Consider the following 20126-nt stretch of genomic DNA (forward strand, 5'->3'; position numbering starts at 1 on the left):
AAGGGTACATTAAGTTGTGCCAATTACTCTTAGTTCAATTGATTAAAACTCCCTAGGTCTCGAAGCTCTCTGCTTCTTTATTATTTTCTGGTGTTTCTTTACATTGTCCTTCACAGACCTTTCTTTCTACTGTGCCTCTGCCCCACCCTACAGAGATGGAGCAGAAAGAAAAACAGGTCTTCAGTGCCAGAGAAGCCTGGGACCGAATCGAGTACAGCCTCTGCTACTTGATATCTGCATGGCCTTAGATAAGGCCCTTTTTCTGAGACTCGGTTCCCTCACTCATATCGTTACCCACTTTGGTGGATTATTGAGGATTAGGGGTAATGTTTGTTAAGTGTCTACGTTGAAGCTATACATAGAAAATAAGCAATGAATGTGGGTTTTTCTTATTTATTATTTAAGTGTTACTTCACGTGACACCTATTCTAAGTATTCTCAGAAGCCCTGAAGAGGGAAGCAATTTGTACCTTCTTTAATATCCAGAGGTGCACTGTGTTTGCATCTGGTTACTTTTATGTGTGGCATTTCAATTATTTGATGTGTAGCTTATGTCTTCTATATGTATGGAATCTCTAGACGAAAGATTGAGGTCTCCAGATTCCTATGTGCACCATGCATCCAGGTAGGAGCTTGCAGATAATGATGCAATAATGATTATTCAATGAATATTTCTGTAATACAGCAAAAATCACTTTCTGACAGGATTCACATCAGTGTTGAAGTTGGTGTGCTTCTGGTTTCTCCTGATTTCTCCAACTTGTCAAAGACCCACCAAAATGAATTACATCAGACACCAAGTGTTTCACAATATTTTCCCTTGAGTACAATTTATTTAAATCATATATAATTAGAAATACAGAGAATTACAGCAGAATAAAAAACACAAGAATTGTATAGCTTGTCTTGTTAAAAATTAAATAAAAGAGGTACTGATTAAATGAAAAGGCATATGGCAATGTTAGATATATGTAGGGTAGCTGGGGATAAAAATGCAAAGCAGGACATTCAAGGTGCAGCAGCCTAACTCATCAGTCTCTTTCTTCAGGATGACTCAATGCTGACGTTTGCAGGAGGGATGAGCGCTTATAACCCCTGCCCTGACTTCCCTAATTAGCACTAGGTAGTAGCTGTCCTAGAGAGAGAGAAGGGAGGAAGAAATAAGAAAGTGAAAAAGAAAGAAGCAGGGAGGCAAGGAAAAGAAGGGAAAAAGGGAAAGAGGGGGAGGGAGATTAGGAAAAGAAAAAGTGCATCAACAGAGTGACAACTCTTCTGAAAATATGGAACATGTTTTGTCCACTCCTTCTGGAAGTTGAGTCACAGTCCTCTAAGTCATGTAACCTGGAAAATTAGGTTAAGCCTTCATAGAGATATTGATAAATTCATTATGTTCCTCTATTTTTTTAAGTAACAAAGTCTGTAGATCTTAAAGCATTAATAGGATCAAAAGGGACATGTTTCCTATGACCATGGAGAAGGAGTGTTTCAATGTACTACTACTCCCTTGAGAGGTCCTATAGCTTTACTGAAAGACAACTGGCTCAAAGAGGAACAATAATAATGAGACTTGCCAGAGTCAGATTCTATTTTAAATGCAGAATGTTTACTAGCTGGTAAATAGCTACTTAAAGGCATGTAAAGCAGTAGTTACAGTTTCTCCATAAATAGAAATAAAAAGACCTTTTTTAAAGGACAAAAAGTCACCATGATGTACATATATAAATTTCCCCAACACATCATTATAGATCAATCTCTACTGCTTACATTTAAAATATCAATTGCATTATAATGTCTATGATACAATTCAATTATGTAGCTGTCTTCTACACAAGATTCTGGTGAAACAAAAGCTAAGAACCTTATTCACAGAACATTGAAAAGCGCTTTATACACAGTTTATGCACAAATATATCTTAAGTTAGAATGATGCATACCTAATATGCATGTAGAATATGGCTTACACATTAAAAGAGATCTGAGTTGTGAGTTATAAAATCCCGCTCTTTAGACTTAAAAGCTTCTGGTTGTATCCATTTCTAAAATATTGCTTAGCATTGTGGAACCCAGAAAAGAAGCCGGTGCAACAGAAAACTTTTTAGGATGGATACGTTCTTCTTCCCTTTAATTGATGGCTACTCTTGATTTTTTCCATTCAATTCTGCCTTTCATAAAAAAGCCATTTACTCTCACAATCATTGAAGTGTTTATACAGTGAAAAGTTATACCACCTAACTGTGCTTAACTTTTCTTGTCAGCTAATAACAAATAAAGGTAGTTCTTCAGGTTGGAGCAAAGGAAAGGCTCTGCACATGCTCAGGCAAACATGACAAGGAAGCAGAGTCTCCAAGGGTGGTAGTTTGTCTCTGTGTAGGAAAATGTAAAGTCACATCAAGTACTGTTATGTTACAGAAAAGTGCGGGCTTCCATTCTCATAGGTATTTTTGAATATACACCACACACACACAAGCACACACACGCTTCTTGTCACTTATCCCTTGGCTTGTTAAATGTTCTGTTACATCCTAATGGGATCAACACCCCAGAAGGCAAATTGCATTCTCAGTTCCCGTGCCTGTCTCCAACGGCAGCTGGAGGTTCTTGTCATCTTGCATTGTAGGTAACGTGAGACTTCTGTGGCGATGGTGCTCTTGTAGGTGATGCATTGGTGCTGTGAAGCCACAGGGATGGGTGCAGGCTGGTCTACTGGTTTCCAGGACACGGTTCACTACTGAGTCCCAGATCGAAAGTGACAATGCTGTGTTCACCGGCCAGGTCACAGAGCCAAGGTTATGATACTCCATTGTTTTAGGACTTCAGCCACAGCTTCTGAGCAGTCCTGTCTCTCATTTTGTTCCCATGTATTTAAAAGAGCAAGGACGATCTAAATGGCCTGTTCCTCAGAGCTGTAAAAAATATTTTCCTTAATTTTGTTTTTGCTTTCCTTTCACTTAATACCACAAAAAAAATTTGTAGTTGCAGCGCTATGTGTAAAACAGTGCAAGAAAGTGAATTTTAAAAACACCTCTTCTGCACATGTATTGCACAGTCATCTAGGCTAAAACTGGGTTCAAAATAATGACAATTTAAATCTGCCCTACTTTTGTCTTAGAAATGTCTCTGGATTGATTGAAGAAGGCCAAATTGTGGAGGAAAAATGATGGCAGAAGCACTGGCTAAAAACTCTGGTGGCAAATTTGACTGTATTTATTTGGCCAGAGTTCTTAGCACAGAATTTATATTCTTCCTATTGATTTCTTATATAGAAGCCCATAAAAATAGCCAGATCCAAGTGTGTGTTGAAAGAGGAGGATATAGTTCTGTAGAAAGTTGAGGAATTAGAATATTTTAGTACTGTTCTCATTATCCTGAAATAAAATGCAAATGAATATGAAGATCATGTTTTAGTCATAAACAGACAAGAATTACTGTGTTGCAATTTCCCATTGGACTTTATATACTTTGCAAAAATACATGGTTTGTCAGTATATAATAGATAACGATTTTATGTAAGCTAGAATCCCTCTTTCTATTTCTTCTCTTTGTGTGCATGTGTACATGTGTGTGTGTTCTTATATCAGTAAAAGTTTTGACCCTTTTGATCAGAAGTCATGCATTTGAACAGCTATACAGAACTGGAAGGTAACAGAAATGAATTAAGTGGGCCTGTGTAAGTGTAAAACAACTATAATCACAAGGACTGCAGTGAGTAAAGATATTCACAAAAAATATTTTAAATCACTGTGGAAGTCAAACAATGCAAACACACAGGCTAAATCCAACCCACAAACCATCAGTTCTTAACCTCTTCTTGGAAGTACACTCAACACAAAAGGGCCTGCAGGCCAAATCTGAACTTCAAACACATTTTGTTTGTTCTATATAATGTTTCAAAAAGCTTTGAGCCAACATTAAAAATTGGAAGACTTTACCAAAAAAATTGTAATGTATAGGAACACATGGAAACACGGGGCCTTCACCCTTACGTGGTGAAAATCCGCCAGAATGAAAGGGCGGCCAGCCTGCAGGACAGGTGTGTAGAGCCCCCTCTGTGTCCAAGGCTGACCAGTCCTTTCTTCTTCCAGACACTATACTTGAGTCACAACTGCCAACTGTCACCACTCTTGTTACTTTCTGTTTTCCCCTACTTCCATCATTTAAGAGACCTTCCTATTTCTTGATGGCATGTGAATTTCACCTACTTGGTTCTTGGAAGATTGTGCACTGTGGGCAAGGCTTTCTCAAACTGAGAAGGAAGTTAATGAACTTAGTACATCCTGATGAAAAAAAGAAAACCAATTGTCTAATGGTCTGCTAGCTGCTGGGGTTTGAGTATCACTGTTTAGTTTTAGTGGGCCTCAAACATTTCCAGCTTTGGAGGTTTTTTAGTTAAAAAAAGAAAGAGAAAGAGACTTTATTAACTGCCATCTGAATCTCATCAAAATCTTTTACTGATGAGATGCCAGAATCTTACAGATAATTTTTTTGTCTTAGATATTTTCATACTTAATCATTTTTACAAATGTACTGGTAACCTGTGATTCCTACACACAATTTTTGGAAAATGTTCATAAATATTCCAGCTTGATATTATAAATGCATAGGAAATGCTGATCTTAAACTTTTTCTTTTGAAGCCATATAATGTACACTGGCTTAGAGGCATTCGAGAGGAAAGAATATTGTTTAATTTTGTTTAACTTAGTTGTCTAATGGTATTTACTTGGCAATAAAACCTTTTGTACTTAAACATATATAAATACTCCACTGGATTGGTTTTCTCTAAGATATACTTTGAGGACTCTAGCATACACCATCAGGACCCAAGGCCTCCTGAAAATAGCTATGAGCTCTAAAGGTAATAATTTATAGTTTGGATGAAGGGAAAGGAAAGAAACTGGTATCGCTAACATAGGACAATGTATTAAAATGGTTAAATATAGAGATGGACTTTAGTTGCTGTACAGCCACTTTGTGGCTTGATTTCTACCCAAGCTTCACATGTAAAATAGGACTCACAATGACTACCTCTGGAATTGCTGAGTGATATAATACATGTAAGATGTTCACCACAGTGCCTCATACTTGAAAGTTGCTATTAATGAAACTATTATTATCAATACGTCTTATAATCATGAGAATACTGAGCAATGAATGATAACTAATTACACTTTAACTCTTTCATATCTAAAGCAACATTTGAGGAGCTAATGATAACATCCCAAACTCTTGCTGTGGTACCCTCAGCATTTTCTTTTGTTCCCACCAGCACCCCAGCAACAGGATACATTATGACACTGGGTTTTGCGCCTTGCTTTTTTAAGGAGACACTCAGACATCTCCACTATAAATACACATCCCTCCCTGCTAACTACCTGCACGTCCTCTGAAGGCCCAATACAGTGTTTCTCAACTTTAACATATAGAATTATAATATCAACAGATAGGGTAGTTAAAAATTCAGATTCCTAAGGCATCACTTCCAGAGTTAATAATTTGGTAGATCAAAGGCAAGCCCTAGAAGCTGAATTTTTAAAAGAGAACCATTGAGGCACACATCCATGGATTTTTAGTAAATATTGATGTTTTCATCATAATATGGACTTGTTTTGTTATAACCATCTATTGTAAACTTCACAATTCCTACCGGAAGTGGAAAAAGAAGTCAGGATTAAACCTCCCTATTGACTATAGCCTATTATTTTTGAAGAACTGGAATGTCTTGGTAAGTATAATTTTTATTTATAAGAAAATTAAGAACTTTTTGGAAAGGTAAATATTTAAGATTATGCCTCAGAAGGTGGAAAACAGAGATTTAAAAAAAATAAGAATCTGGGAGATATTTAAGACAACTTTGTCTCTAGTGATATTCTATAAACAATTCATTTCAGAAATTAGGTTTCTCATCTAAAACAATAATAATTACCTCTCATGTTTAACATGACAGAAGCCTTTATGGTGTTTCAAACCTATGAGTGTGTATCAGCATGTTTTTCTTCAGCATTTCCTTGATCTTCTGTGTTCTTATGAAGATCAGGTTCACCTAGAAAATGAGAAAACAAGAACAAAGTAGGTCCATGAAAAGAACAGGAAAGGTCAGGAAACTGCAGCAATTGGACAAATGTTGAATACTCTTTCACAATGGATTTTTGTGGCATGTTTCTCCAAAGATAGCAAACACTTTCTTTTCAAACTGTGGATTTGTAGAGTATAACAAATCATCTTCTGGCCATTTTACAACTTTGTGAAGTTGCAATTTAATCTGGGAATACAGAAACAAAGCAGATGAGACATGTTTAAACATCTATTAAATCAAATGTAAAAATTGTGCATATTTTTCCTGAATATTTTTAACTGAAATGAATTCTTTTAAACAAACCCTCTAATGATCAGTGTCTTTTACCATACATTGCTTAGTTACTATGAATTTAAAACAAATGAGTATAAGAGAACACTGATGTTTAAGATAAAACATAATCTGCCAAAACAAACTAATGGAATTTATAATCTTAGAATCACTTGGCTTTCATATAAACCTTGAAGAAGAATAAAAAAAGAAAAACATTTGCATGGAAAATGTTCCAACATTTCTAGGGAAGTTGCAGGGAATCTATCAAAATAGAAATATATTTTGAAAGCAAAATGTACAGTTAAAAGAGTCTTATTATATGAGAAAGTAAACAAAAGTCATAGAAATTAATTTCTGAGTCAATTACTCAAAGTATCTTGATATTTCAGTAAATAGTCATATATGATGAAATGCTCTTTCTGTCTGAAATTTATTTGAAAATATATTAACAGTTAAACTCTACACCAATTAACTTTGAGACAATTTCTTCATATATATTGTAAGATTGCACTATCTCAGTTGCAACAGATTTTCTACTGAGGTTATAAAATTAGTGAACATATAGAATTTATGAGGCATTATCACAAAGCAAATCTATTTTATCTCTCACTTTATGTTTAAAGTATATTCAATGGGGAAAACTTATCTTTTATACCAGAATCAAAATTTCAGGTAGTATCATGACTTTTACAATCATTCTTAGATAATAAAAATCATGTGTTCACATTAAGTTGCCCAAGTCTCAACTCAGACATTAGCAGGTCTAATCACATATCATACACATCAATCTTAAAACAAAGAAAAACTTACTATCCAACAATGGGTTTGTTACAGAGCCTAGAAATGGTGTGGGGGCGGGGCATTGTTGATGTTTCTTTCATTTTTGTCCCCCTCCCCCAAATTGTCTACTTTGGCCTCCTGAGCTGAAGAAAGGAGAGAAGAGGGCTAAGAGGAGCAGCAGAGTTTCTCCTTACCTATTACTATTGTCAGGCGGTTAGAGCTGAGTCTTCTGAGAACATATTCAGGGACTTTTTGGGAAGGAAAATGGCTAGAGACTAGCTTGGTATGGGTACATGAAACTCTGGTTCCTTTGCAATGTTCACAGCCTCTGGAAATTTGTTGGTACCTTTCCAGCTTCTGTCTGCTGAGGGACTATCCCCCTTTCAAATATGGGTGGGACATATTTGGTTCACAGGAAACACTTGTGAGGCAAGTGTTTCCGTTAATTACTTGAGGAAAGACTGAAGTCTAGTTTGGTTCATCTGTCACCATATAACCCTTTATATTTCTCATGTAAGAACTAGACTCCTCCTTTCCCCAAATTCCCTTAACTTCAAGCTCCCCAAGGGTTCTGATGAAGCTGTTTTCCCTTGATTTGAGACAAAGAGAGAAGTCACATCTTTTCCTGATAGCAGAGAGCTCATTAAAGAAATGTCTGCACTGGCCAGTGTGCCTTAGTTGGATGAGTATCATCCCATAGGCAGAAATGTTGTGGGTTCAATTTCCACATACTCAGGTTGCAGGTTCGGTCCCCTGTCAGGGTGCATGAGAGAGGGAACCGATAGATGTTTCTCTTCCATAATGATGTTTCTATGTTTCTCTCCCCACCCCCTTTCTCCCTTCCCCTCTCTAAGCATGTCTTCTGATGAGGAGAAGGAAGGAAGGGAGGGAGGAAGAAAGGAAGGAAGGGAGGAAGGAAGGAAGGAAGAGAGGTAGGAAGGAAGGAAGGGAGGAAGGAAGGGAGGAAGGAAGGAAAAGAGAAGAGAAGAGAAGAGAAATCTTCCTTACAAATCCTTTTTCAACTGTCAACAATCTGACCCCTTCACTTGTTTGAGTGGGGTGAGGGTTATAAGCATATTATAACCAAAATAAGTCAGTTTGTTTCAGACATTTATTATCTAAGAGCCTTGGCTTAAACGTCTGCTTTAATATCCTATTTCTTGTAACTAGATCAGAAAACAACAAAACAGACTAGAAAGAACAGAACAGAGTGAAAAGAACATACTGAATTAAAAGAAAGGAATACAAGTAATTAATTATCTGGCTCTCAAAAACTTTCAGAGCCCCTTTTACAATGAACAAAGGACACTGAAGTCCTTATAGCTAGTGGCTAAAAACTCCCCAGTAACAAAAGAATGGGCAAGGAATAAAATCATCAAATGGTATCAATGCCATAATTACAAAAAATAAGTAACAAAAGGATACACATTACATCCATGAGTAATTCAATACATGTAATTAGAAAAGCAGCAATTAAAAATTATGACCAATTCAAGACAAAAATTTTGCTACACTGAAAACAAAGTGTTTTCCTTGAAAAACTGTAAAAATTTCAGATGTTTTCAAGAATGCAAACACAACATTGCCAAGCAATTGCATGGCAGACAGATTGCTTAGTAAAATGCTAGCGCCCTCAGCAAATTCAAATCATATTACTTTTACTTAATAACTCTTTAGTTGCAGAATCTTACAATAACTCGGATAATACCACTCGGAAGTAACCATTAGTCTTTCATAAAAAAGAGAATCATATCATTTTGACCTATTCTTCTGCCAGAGAAGAAATTATTTTCTTTGTTCAATCCATTAAAGATCATCTTGACTCGAGTGACCTCTGTAAAAGGTCTTGAGAAAGATCCATGCAGTCCCAGGTTCCAAATCAGGTTTTTGAATCATGGTCCCCTCTTTTAGTTTGGTGAAATTATGGCCTTCTCAAAATAAAATTTATAAACAAATAAAATACATAGGATTACAAGGATTCCACTTACATTAAAATATAATTACCAAAATATTTTGGTTATTATCCTAGTGGTGTGACATAGTAATATATATGCTTCTTTATTAATGCATCAAATCACAAGGTGTGGCTGCAGGTCCCTCATCTATGTCATTTTAAAGTTATAACAATATCCAGTAATATCTCAAGGTACCTTCATGAATTTAATGTTATGAAAATGTCTATGATTTCTACTGGTGACAAATACCACAAATGTTACTCTGTGTATTGTTGCCTACAAATAAAGGAAATTCTAAATTTCAGTTAAAGGTTAATAAAAAATTACTCTCTAAGGATACAGACCTTATCGGTATAATTATGGGTTAAAATTTTTGATAGAACCTGATCGGCAAGATGGTAGAGTGAATGGAAGTCATACTGACCTCCTCCCTGGACCAGTCTCAAATTACAACAAAATTGTGGAGAAATCACCCAGAATGAACAATTGAACAATAGCAAGAGAGAAGCCCTATAGCCTCTGACAGACAGAAGAATCAGCGGTAAATACTACAGGCTACCAAGACAAAATCCACTTTGGTCTTCTCCATGATTTGCAATATTTTCTATACTAGATAGCTTTTTAACATTCATTTCTTGTCCATCAAGTCTGTGCATATTAAGTCACTAGATTTTATACTATAGGTTATTTCTCTCCTTTCTTATACAAGCCTTAATCTCTTTACAGCCTTAATAACACTGGTTCATTTGCTTTTAATAGTAGGATTGCAGGGGGGTGGTTATTTTTGTGGATGTTGGTTTGTTTCCCGGGCTTTGCAGTTTGGTTCTGGCAGCACCTGCACAACAACACACAAGACATGGTGGGCAGAGTGACCCTGTTGACCAGCTGGAGGGAAGGCCATGATCAAAGAATGACCAAAACAATCAGAACCCAATCACGTCCAGAGATCCAACATAAACAGCATGTGAGGCATCCCAAGAGCATTAAGTTCAGGAGATCAAGGAGACTGCACCACTGCATCTCACAGGTCTCCTACCATAGAAGTTCACACCACAAAGTCAGGGAGTCAAAACAGATCAATTTAAGAAGCAGAAGCAAAAAATAAGAGTCTCACAAACAATGGGAAGACAAAGAAGCAACTCCCAATTGAAAGGAAAGGAGGAATCTTCAGAAAGCGTACAAAATGAAATAGAGGCAAGTCAACTATCAGATATTGAGTTCAAAACAGTGGTTATTAGAAAGCTCAATGAGTTCAGTGAGAATTACCAAAAACTGTAGGGAAACTATGAGGAACTTACTACAAACTCCACCAGCAAGAAAAAGGACATAGACACAATCAACAAGAACCAAGAATAAATGAAGAATACAATTTCTGAATTGAAGAACACAGTAGAAGGAATCAAAAGCAGGCTAGATGAAGTACGGTATCGAATCAGTGACCTGGAGGACAAGGTAGAAAAAAGCTCCCAGAAAGAGCAAGAAAATGAAAAAAGACACAAAAAGAATGAAGAGGGGTTAAGGGAAATGCAGGACAACATGAAACATTATAATATCCATATAATATGAATACCAGAAGGAGAAGAGGAGGAAGGATAGAGAAAGTGTTTGAAAAAGTAATGTTGGAAAACTTCCCTAATTGGAAGAGAGAAAAAGTGACACAAGCCCAGGAAACACAGAGGGTCCCAACCAAGAGGAACCCAATGAGACCCACTCCAAGACACATCATCATTAAAATGGTAAATATCAAAGACAAGCAGAGAATCTTAAAGCAAGCAAGGGAGAAAGAGGTAGTAACATGTAAAGGAGCCTGGATATGGCTAGCAGCTGACTTCTCAGCAGAAACCCTGCAAGCCAGAAGGGAATGGCAAGATATATTCCAAGTAATGAAAAGCAAAGACCTGCACCCAAGACTACTCTACCCAGGAAGGATCTCAATGAAAATGGAAGGTGAAATAAGGAGTTTCCCAGGCAAAAGAAGGCCTAAAGGATATACCTCCTCCAAAACAGCATATGCTACAGGGACTGTTTTAAGAAGATGAAGAGTGAGAGAGAGAGGAACACAGGTCCAAAGGGAAAAAAATGAATAATACCTATCAATAATAACCTTAAATGTAAATGGATTAAATGCTGCAATCAAAAGACATAGGGTAGCTGAATGGTTAAGAAAACATGACCTGCACACATGCTGCCTACCAGAGACCCACCTCAGAACCAAAGACCTACACAGACTGAAAGTAAAGGGTTGAGAAAAAATGAATGTTCCAAGAAAATGGTCATGAAAATAGTCATGAAAATGGTTTTTTCCAAGAAAAAAAAGCCAGGGTAGCAATACTTACATCAGACAAAAGAGACTTCAAAACAAAGACCATAAAAAAAGACACAGAGACACTTCATAATACTCAAAGGAAGAATCCATCAAGAAGACATAAACATTGTAAACCTATATGCACCCAACATAGGAGCACCCAAATATATAAGGAAAATCTTGGAGGACTTCAAGAAAGATATAGACAATAACACACTGATAGTAGGGGATTTTAACACCCCACTGTCAACAACAGATAGATCTTCCAAACATAATATCAAAAAGGATATTGTGGAACTGAATGATGAATTAGATCAAATGGACTTAACTGGCATATATAGAACCTATCATCCCAAAGAAGCAAAATACACATTCTTTTCAAATGCACATAGAATATTTTCAAAAAGATAAACCACATTATAGGAAACAAAAAAAAAAAGCCTCAACAAATTCAGGAAAACTGAAATCACATCAAACATTTTCACAGACCACAAGGGCTTGAAAATAGAAGTCACCCTCAAGGAAAAAACTCAAAAACATTGAAACTCACGGAGACTGAATAACATGTTATTAAACTGTGAATTAGCCAATAATGAGATCAAAAGATGAAATCACAAAGTTTCTGGAAACAAACAAAAATGAACACGCAACAGTCCAAAACCTATGGGACACAGCAAAGGCAGACTTGAGAGGGAAGTTCATAGCAATACAGGCCTACCTAAAAAGATAGAAATATTTCAAATAAACTACCTAAGCCTTGTAACCCAATCTACAAGAACTGAAGAAACAACAACAAAGCCCAGAGCAAGTAGAAGGAAGGAAATAATCAAGATCAGAGCAGAACTGAATGACATAGAGACTAAAAGAACAATTAAAGGATTGATAAACCCAGGAGCTGGTTCTTTGAAAAGATAAACCAAAATCAACAAGCCTTTAAGCAGACTCATCAAGAAAGGGAGAGGACCCAAATAAATAAAATCAGAAATGAAAGAGGATAAATAAAAACTGATAGCATAGAAATAGAAAGGATTGTGAAAAATTACTACAAACAACTATATGCCAAGAAATTTGAAAACCTGGGTGAAATGGACAAACTTCTAGAAAAATACAATCTTCCAAAACTGAATTAAGAAGTAGAAAGCCTGAACATACTGATAACAGCTGGTGAAATTAAAGTACTAATCAAAAAACTCCTGGCACACAAAAGCCCTGGACTGGGCAGGATAATTTTACAAAACATTTAAGGAAGAGCTAATCCTTATCCTTCTCAGACTATTCCAAAAAATCCAAGAAGAGGGAAGACTCCCAAACTCTCTCTCTCTCTCTCTCTCCTTTATTTATTTATTTATTTTTTTGAGGCCACAATCAACCTAATCCCAAAACCAGATAAAGACAGAACAAAGAAAGAAAACTACAGGCCAATATTGCTGATGAACATAGACGCTAAAATCCTCAACAAAATGTTGGCAAACCACATTTGGCAATACATTAAAAAGATCATCCACCATGATCAAGTGGGATTCATCCAGTGTTGAAAGGATAGTACAATATTTGCAAATCAAATAATGTAATACATCACATAAACAAAAAGAAAGACAGAAATTACATGATCATATCGGTAGATGTGGAAAAAGCATTTGATAAAGTACAGTACCCATTTATGATAAAAAACGCGCAGCAAAGTGGGAGTAAAAGGGGCATACCTCAACATAATAAAGACCATATATGAAAAACCTACAGCCAACATTATACTCAACAGGCAAAAACTAAAAGTGTTCCCACTAAGATTGGGAACATGACAAGGATGACCACTTTTATTCAACATAGTATTGGAAGTCCTAGCCACAGTGATTAGACAAGAAAAAGAAATAAAAGGCACCCAAATTGGAAAGGAGGAAGTAAAACTGTCATTGTTTGCAGATGGCATGGCAGTGTACATAGAAAACCCTATAGACCCCATCAAAAAAACTACTTGACATAATAAGTAAATTTGGCAAAACAGCAGGATACAAAGTCAATATTCAGAAATCAAAGGCATTTTGTACACCAGCAATGAAACATCAGAATCAGAAATTAAGAAAAAAATCCCATCTGCTATAGTAACAAGAAAAATAAAATACCTAGGAATAAACCTAACCAAGGAAGTAAAAGACCTTTATTCATAAAACTACACAACACTGAAGAAAGAAATTAAGGAAGATACAAATAAATGGAAGCATATACTGTGTTCATGGATTGAAAGAATTAACATCATCAAAATGTCCATACTAACCAAAGCAATTTATAGATTCAACACAATCCCTATTAAAATACCAATGACATATTTTACAGATATAGAACAAACATTTCAAAAACTTATATGGAATCATAAACAACCCCGAATAGCCACCACAATTTTAAGAAAGAAGAACAAAGTAGGAGGGATCATAATACCTGACTTCAAACCATATTATAAGATCACTGTAATCAAAACAATCTAGTACTGTCATAAGAACAGACACATAGATCAATGGAATAGAATAGAGGGCCCAGATATAAACCCATGTGTCTATGGTCAGTTAATATTTAACAAAGGAGAAGAAGCATAAAATGGAGTAAAAATAGCCTCTTCAATAAATGGTGTTGGGAGATCTGGACAGCTACATGAGAAAAAATGAAACTTGACCACCAATTTACATCACATGCAAAAATGAACTCAAGATGGATAAAAGACTTAAACAGAAGTCACGACCTCAAAAAAGTCCTAGAGGGAAAGATAGGCATGAAACTCATATATTCCACACAACAATATTTTCACCAATATCTCCCCTAGAGCAGGGGACATAAAGGAAAGAATAAACAAACAGCACTTCATCAAAATAACAAGCTTCTGCACAGCTAAAGGAAACATCAGCAAAATGAAAAGGGAACCAACTGTATGGGAAAACATATTTGCCAATGATACCTTGGACAGGGGTGTGATCTCCAAAATATACAAAGAACTCACACGACTCCACTCCAGGAAGACAAACGATCCAATTAAAAATGGACAAAGGACCTGAACAGACTTTTCTCCATGGAGGACATACAGAGGGCCCAGAGACATATGAAAGGATGCTCAGCATCACTAGCCATCAAAGAGACGCAAATTAAAACCACAGTGAGATACCACCTCACACCAGTCAGAATGGCCATCATAAACAAATCAACGAACAGGTGCTGGTGAGGTTGTGGAGAAAAAGGAACCCTAGTGCACTGTTGGTGGGAATGCAGACTGGTGCAGGCACTGTGGAAAACAGTTTGGAGTTTCCTCAGAAAACTAAAAATGGAACTTCCCTTTGAGCCAGCAATTCCACTGCTGTGATTATACCCTAAGAATCCCAAAACATCAATTCAAAAGAACTTATGCACCCCAATATTCATAGCAGCACAATTTACAATAGCCAAGTGCTGGAAGAAACCTAAGTGCCCAACAGTAAATGAGTGGATCAAAAAGCTATGGTACATTTACACAGTGGAATACTATGCAACAGAAAGAAAGAAAGAAAGAAAGAGCTACTGCCTTTTGAGACAGCATGGATGGAACTGGGAAGCATTATGCTAAATGAATTAAGCCAGGGGGTGAAAGACAAATACCATAAGATCTGAACCTATAATGCGAAACTAATCAACAAAACAAACAAGTAAGCTTAATATAACCAGAGATACTGAAATAAAGAACAAACTGACAGTAACCAGAGAGGAGCAGGGAGGGGAATAATGGGGAAAAGCTGGGGCAGGGTCATCAAGGAAGTGTACAAGGACCCATGGAGAAAGCCAAACGGGGGAAGGATTGAGGGTGAGAGGTTGGGGTGGGCGGGGCAGGAGAAAGTGGCGGTGGGATAATGGAAACAACAGTATTTGAACAACAATTTAAAAAAGTAAAAAAATAAATAAATAGAAAATAAAAATAAAATAAAATTTTGCATAGAACATAACTTCACAGATAAGAAACAGGATCAGAATGATTAAGTGATTTTCTCCAGCACAGACCAAAAATAGATAACTTGAAGTTAAAACTAGTGGAGTTTAACTTACTGCTATTTCAACAAGAGCAATAAAGTGACCTTGGAATTTCTTTTTACTGAAGATATTTGCAAACTCACATACATAGGAAGCTACTTCTTTGGAATGAATACAATGAACACGTTCAAAACAAGTGTGTAGAAGTTTGTCTGACAGCCAGGAGAAAGGTAATGAGAGTAAGTAACCTCGGATAATTCTGATCATCTCAAAGAGCTTTTACCTGCTCATCTAATCCAGCTTCAAATATTAAAACCTGAAAAAAGGTAAGCTGTAAAGTGATGGAAATGTTGCTTTATAAACAGGTTCTGAATTCAGCAGGGGGAAGGGAGGATATAGTGGTCATAGGAGGAACAGGCCTACCAGAACAAAGAGAAATCCTGTAAAATTACACAATCTAAGCTCCTAGTCTGCAGTGTGAGCTAGCTATTATTATATTAGAATCACAGTATGCTAGTTTAGCAGATGATATGAGTAATGCTTGCAAGGAATAATATAAGACACACTATCAAGTAGGTATTAGAGTTTCCAGTTCTCTAGTTATGGTCTTGCTGAACTATTATTTGAAAAATAATCTTTTAGGATAAATTATTACACAATTTAAAATATAAAAATAATAACACTCTGTGAATGACTGCTAGGTGCTGGGCACTACTTTAAATGCTTCACTCATCTTAATTCCCTGAATCCTCACAGCAAACCTATGAAGTGGGGTTTAACAACTGTGGAAACTGAGATGTAGGCTGAGTCATCTGCCCAAGGTTTTGAGACTATCAAGTGGCTAGATCCCTCTCACAAAGTGCAACGAGAAGCCTAACCTCTAGTTCTACAGTTTCTCAAACTGCAATCACCTGCATATCACTTTCACCATTTATCAGCGGAGAAAGCAGTTTTTTGTGTGTTTTTTTGTGTGTTTTCATCTTGAGAAAATGAGAGAAGAGTCAGCAAAGTATGTTTCCTTTCATTTTCCAATAGAGATTAAAACCACTTAGAATGTTAATCAAGCTTCATCATCATAATTTTCAATGAATTAATACCTACTACAGAAGAAAGATTCATCAAATACTGGTGGTATGCATAATCAAAATTGTAGTGATCTTTAGATGTTTTTTAATGATATTCTATAAGTATCTTTTGATCAATTTTTAGAATAAGTTGAATCAAGGATACTAAATACCCAAACAGACCATTGTTTTTCCATTTTATTTAGCCATAAGTCATTGAATTTTAGAGGGCTGATTTGGTAAGTACATTGATAAAGGCCCAAGAATCAATCAAAATAGAAATCAATCTCACATAACCAGGTATACTTTAACTTGGATGAGAGACTAGCATTCTTACAAAATGTTTTCCACATTCTTTCTCTCTCTCCTGTGTACATTTTCCTGTTTAACCTATGCTGTTTATGGTAAAGAACAATTTGAAGAGTTATATGGAGAGAGCTAGCCTCATCTACTTACAGTTTTTGAAAGTGGCAGTGAAATAAATTGATTGTCTTGGACATAAATCCAAGTTGCTCCTATTGAAGGAAACTTACTAATTTTAAACTCATGCTTTAAAATAAAAGCACTTTAAGCAGTTAGTCACAAAGCACAGTATTGATCTACAACATCCAGACAGGATTGTGGGGAGTGGTGCAATCTCTATAAAGATTTATATAACAGGATTATTCTCATGCTGGGAATGATCTTATTTAAAATAAATTGTGGGTGTTCTATGATCTCTTCATTAAACTGACATCAAAACTATTCTGTCACTCTTGTTGAACTGACTTTATTTGATTAGATTTCTATTTCTTACTAGTGTCTCTGGGTTTCCTTTGATCAGAGAACTTGCTCAGCATATTTTAGAGGAGTCTAACCCAAGATGGAAAGGTGATATAGGGACAAAGGAATCTTCTGAATGAACCTCATTCTGAATGAAACCAGAGTGATAAATTAAGATTATTGAGGGGGTCCATACATGAATTTTTCTTCTGACCTCCACAAAGGTTTCCTGATGAAAATTAAAGTTAGTGCAAACTTCTAAGATTACTCACTACCAGTTCTCTTGCTGAAGAATGAACCTAGGTTGTGTTTTGCAGATGATATGAAAATAAAGTTTGAGCAACTGATAAGTGAAGGTTTACATCATAAAACTTATATACAAAATCCCACCTGAAGAGATCTCTTAGATCCTTTCCCCTACATTTTTCATAATATTTTTGGAGAAGCAGGAAAACATGGACATTAAACATGTATAACAAAAATCAAAGACTTCAGCTATAAATCTTTTTTTGTGTGTGATTTCTGGAAATCTTTTAGATTTCTGTAGTTAACAATGAAAAAATTATCTTAACCAAAGCATGAACTACAGTCCTAGAAAAAGCAAACTCAGGACAAAAGAACAGTTTTGACTATAAAAAGTCTAAATCTAGGCATATTTTAAGGGATAAAAACTAAGGTGGTAAAAACTCTTTGGGGAAAGAAGTAAATTGCCATGAACCAAGTTTGCTGGATTAACTAAAATATCTTCTTTTGAGAACATTTTGTTTTCCTAAAGGATTCTGTGCCAAGAAAAAATAAAGGCAGGTATCTTCAGTGGCAGAATCCTCAACAAAAATGTAATAAAGGTTGTTCACTTTCAGCTATACAAATTAAGCAGCTATATGAACTATTCAGAATAAGACAATTCCATTCCTTTATTCACTCGTGCAGGAAACAGGATGGATTTGAGAGATAAACTCAATATGCTATCATGATGGATTGATTAAAAATGGAAAGGTTATAGAAGAATCAACATCAATTCACCATGCAACAATTCACTCCATTGATGGAATTGATCAATTACAAGTTTTTGTCATTAATTCAGCATAATCTCATGTCAGAATTGTCATGAGCAAGTAGTGTTTTTCCATAACATACATATTTAAGGAAGCCTTGTATAAGCTCTCCATATAGTTTAGAAGTGCACATGTGAACCAACAAGAATGATAAGAATTATTTCAGTAAACACTAAATTCTAAACACTTTCTTTACATGTATTGATACACTTAATCCTCACAAAAGCTCTTGAGATAGACACTGTTTTTATGATCCTTGCTTTACAAATGAACAAACTGAAACAGATATTAAAAGACTTGCTCAAAGTTACATAGCTAATAAGTGATGAAACCAGGACTGAACAAGATAGTCTAGTTCCAGAGTTGTAGATTGTAACTCAGTACCATGCAGGATATAATTTGATAACTGTTGTGTTTTTTGTCTTTTCCTATTTTGAGTGTACAATGTGTTTTTGAAATTAAACTTGCTAGTAAATGATATCCTTTCCCTTCATTCCGAGGGCAGAGCCAGAGAGCAAGAATAAATATACTTATTTGTGAAAATACATTATTCGACATTGGACACCAGTCAGTCTCAGCTAACTAATTACTAGGGTGCTCCTACTAGTCTAATATAATTAATTATTATGTCAACTGTCAGAGGATCACAGAAAAGAAGGTATTGAAGAGCCACACAAAAAAATAGGCTTTCCAGGAGGAAAATAATTGGCTAAACTTACGCTGAATTATATATTGGACAAGAAATTCATAAATCTCACCAAAGAGAAAAAGAGTATATTAAGGCATTTACCCTGCTGTTCACTCCTTCTATAATAAACATTTTTTCAATGATATCAATCCCTTAAAATTTTATGAATCATTATTTATTTTCTATGAACCATTTTTAAATGGCAGAGAACTATTATAGTATTTGTTCAGAAAGACTCATGGTGGAATTAATATAAATAATAGTTTATGAAAATAACACTACCTTTTTCATCTTTTAGAAAATGGACAGCCAAAATGAAATAGATGGATAAACTTCATTGCAGAAATGATGAAATTAGTGATTATCTGTTCAAAAAACATTTATTGACATTCATATTGTCTTAGTAAAGAGAATTGATACAAATGCCATTTTAACAAACATTTGAAAGCATAAAGATGCTGATGTAACCATCAGCTAAATCTGTTCTCATTGGGCCAGGTCAGCCAAGGAATCTTTAGTTGTTATTAATGTGGTTCATACTCCAATTGAGCAATCTGTAAAATGGGTTCCCTTTCTCTCACTCAGCCAGGTAGATTTCCAGCAAGTAGATTGAAATCTCCAAGACTTTTGGTCAAATTAGAGCTGCCACCATACATTTTTTACTTAAAGATTTTTACTAATCAGGAAAACTTACACTTCTGAGAACAGGATCTTGCTTCTGGAAAAAAAAAGTTACTTTAACAATCTAAAGAAAATGTTGTGAAGAAATTGTGAAAAATAAATTTTACTTAACATTTATAATTAGCTATGTTTGTAGGAATCATTGTGGTAAATTATAAAATAAATATAATCAGTGTATTTATGTTTAATGTTTAATATTTTTACTTTTGCTCCTGAAACCTTTTGTGATTCATGTACTCATCAATGATGATCTTGAAGTAATTTCTTGTTTTTCTTTTTTCTTTCACTCTTCTTTATTGTTGACACTATTATAGATGTCCTCCATTCTTGCTCCTCTTTGTTTACTTCTACTCAGCCCTCACCCTTTCCTCCCCTGGCCTTCATGACACTCTTTGTGTACTTGAACTATGTATATGTGTTTATATCCTCAAAATCTTCAATAGTGCTTTCTTTCAGAGATTGCTCTTAAAACCATTCTCCTTAAGTGTAAGCTGGACTTAATGGCTTACT

General features: G+C 35.6%; 1 protein-coding gene across 2 annotated transcripts in view; it reads right to left on the reverse strand.

Moving 5' to 3' along the window:
- Window positions 1-1516: 1516 nt before the first annotated feature.
- Window positions 1517-20126, reverse strand: part of PDE1A (phosphodiesterase 1A) — a 278408-nt gene continuing 259798 nt past the window's right edge. For both annotated transcript variants that reach the window (XM_054562441.1, XM_054562440.1), the window contains exons 14-15: window positions 5923-6039; window positions 1517-2903 (exon numbers count right to left, since the gene is read on the reverse strand). In XM_054562441.1, the coding sequence (XP_054418416.1) occupies window positions 5966-6039 (74 nt within the window). In that variant the 3' untranslated portion in view covers window positions 1517-2903; window positions 5923-5965. The remainder of the gene's footprint in view (window positions 2904-5922; window positions 6040-20126) is intronic.

This window comes from Pteronotus mesoamericanus, unplaced genomic scaffold (assembly GCF_021234165.1).
Source record: "Pteronotus mesoamericanus isolate MK-2021 breed Mesoamerican mustached bat unplaced genomic scaffold, CSHL_Meso_final scaffold_651, whole genome shotgun sequence".
NCBI lineage: Eukaryota > Metazoa > Chordata > Mammalia > Chiroptera > Mormoopidae > Pteronotus > Pteronotus mesoamericanus.